The 2,147-nt window shown below is 55.9% G+C and overlaps 1 protein-coding gene across 1 annotated transcript in view; it reads left to right on the forward strand.

Moving 5' to 3' along the window:
* Positions 1-58: 58 nt before the first annotated feature.
* The window catches only part of TMEM199 (transmembrane protein 199), a 3,520-nt gene continuing 1,431 nt past the window's right edge, over positions 59-2,147 (forward strand). The window contains exons 1-6 of the mRNA XM_025214597.1: positions 59-134; positions 167-214; positions 603-676; positions 900-989; positions 1,464-1,506; positions 1,947-2,059. Of these exons, the coding sequence (XP_025070382.1) occupies positions 59-134; positions 167-214; positions 603-676; positions 900-989; positions 1,464-1,506; positions 1,947-2,059 (444 nt within the window). The remainder of the gene's footprint in view (positions 135-166; positions 215-602; positions 677-899; positions 990-1,463; positions 1,507-1,946; positions 2,060-2,147) is intronic.

The following is a 2,147-nucleotide window of genomic DNA, read 5'->3' on the forward strand; positions in this document are numbered from 1 at the left end:
GGACTGGGGCAGCGCTGCCCCCCCCGCGGGTCAGGCCCCAGCCGCGGGTGTGGAGAGTATGGGAGCGTCGGGGACAAACTTTAAACACCGGCGCGTCCTTGAACGGAGAGCGCCGGCCCGGGACGGGGGAGACCGCCGCGCCCGTCTCGCCCCGCGTGGGAGTGAGGGGCACTGGCCACCGGTGGCTGCAAATGGGTCCTGGTGCAAAACAAGGGTGAGAGCCCCTGGCCCCGCTTAGCCGTGCAGGCCCGTGCACCCCGCTTCCCCCCATCTGCTGCATATAAACACCGGCGCGTCCTTGAACGGAGAGCGCCGGCCCGGGACGGGGGAGACCGCCGCGCCCGTCTCGCCCCGCGTGGGAGTGAGGGGCACTGGCCACCGGTGGCTGCAAATGGGTCCTGGTGCAAAACAAGGGTGAGAGCCCCTGGCCCCGCTTAGCCGTGCAGGCCCGTGCACCCCGCTTCCCCCCATCTGCTGCATAGATACGTCTTGGGGCCACAACGGGTGTGTTTAAAGCCCGGGGGTGCTGGGAGGTGTCACGCGCTAAGGTTCGCTGCTTGCCCCTGAGCGACAAGGGGTGAGCAGGTCCTTTCCTCTTGTAGGGAACCCGGTGTACCTCCACGAGCTGCTGGAAGGCAGCGAGATCGACTTTCCTGAAGTGAAGAAGCCTCCGAGGGTACGTAAGAAGGGGGGATTGGCCCCTCGGAGAGAAGGTGAGCTCTGACCTTGCCGTGGCCAGTGCAGTATCAAGACTAGCTACGGCGGTACGGGCCCCAGGGTCTGTGTCTTTTAGCTGAGGCTTGTAAGCACAAAGGAAATGGGCCTAAGGGATGTGCACAAACACACGGTGGCTCCTTTGTTCTCAGCCGAGTTTTTCCATGTTTATTCTCTTTCTTCAGAATCCAGAGCTGGTCGCCCGCCTGGAGAAGATAAAGGCTAAGCTTGCCAACGAGGAGTACAGGCGCATGACAAGAAACATCCATTGCCAGGTCAGAGGGGAAACAGTGAGGCTGCCAAAGAAAAATAAACCTGAACTCTCTTCTCCATTAGCTGCATGGATTTACTCAACCTTGCGGTACTGCCGTAAGTGTCAGTGCAGCCAGCCACAGCACCCAGCTTTTTAGTGAATTTGAGTCCGTAGCTCAGAGGCAGAAGCATCCTGGAGTTCAGAGGAGACCTCTCTCATGTGGGTCCCCTATGAACTCCTGCTAGGCCCCAGACTCGCTCTGGAGGCAGACACTGTCTCTCTGACGCTCATACATTTGTCAAGAATGAAACTGCCAAATTGGTATTGTAAAGGATGGACTCCTTGAGCCCCACCGCACGCGGCCCTCCGGTTGGCACACACAGGGAATGATATAGGTGAAGGCTCCGAGAAGCCATGCTGAGATAGTCTCCTAGTGGAGATAGATATCTAGGAGGGAACTAAATGTTTTGTTTCTGTTTTTATCTTATTCCTTTAGGATGTGTGCCGGGATGGGACTCTGGCTGATTTGGGAAGGCAGGGTAAGTTGGGTAGCAAAGCAGTGGTGAGAGCTGAGGAAATGCTGTCGCGTGCCTGTTCTCAGAGAACATCCCCTCCCTCTCCAAAAAGGGCCAGAGGTTTCCCAAGATGCTCTTAAATGTAAAGATATTCAACCTACCAACAAGACGGTCCAATTTTAGTTCTTAACAGTAAATAATCACAGGGGACAGATATTTGGCTTGTCAAAAGTTGAAGGGCTGTAGGAAGCCTCAGTGGATCAAAGTCTAGAGGAGGAAGAGTCCCCTGAAAGATGTGAGATCTGCCACCCTGGCCAGTGAAGTGAGACTGGTCAGTTCGCTTTCTCTCTGGTTCCAGCTGGCGTCCGAGTGGCTGGCAGACCCCCCTTTCCATTTATAGCTCAGGTGACAGACAGAGGTGCTTGCAAGTCGGAATAAAAAGAGACTCTTCTCTCCTTCTCCAGTTAGGTCAGTGAAAGCTCTCATCATCACCATATTCAACTTCATTGTCACTGTGGCAGCTGCATTTGCCTGCACCTACCTGGGCAGACAGTACATCTTTACCGAGACAGCAGCGGTGAGTAAGCAGAGGTGTCTTGTTTTGAGGACTCCCGAACTTGCTTGGGGCGGTCTCTGGGCAGGTTAGGCAGATGTGGCAGGGAAGG

This window comes from Alligator sinensis, unplaced genomic scaffold (genome assembly GCF_000455745.1).
Source record: "Alligator sinensis unplaced genomic scaffold, ASM45574v1 scaffold1244_1, whole genome shotgun sequence".
NCBI lineage: Eukaryota > Metazoa > Chordata > Crocodylia > Alligatoridae > Alligator > Alligator sinensis.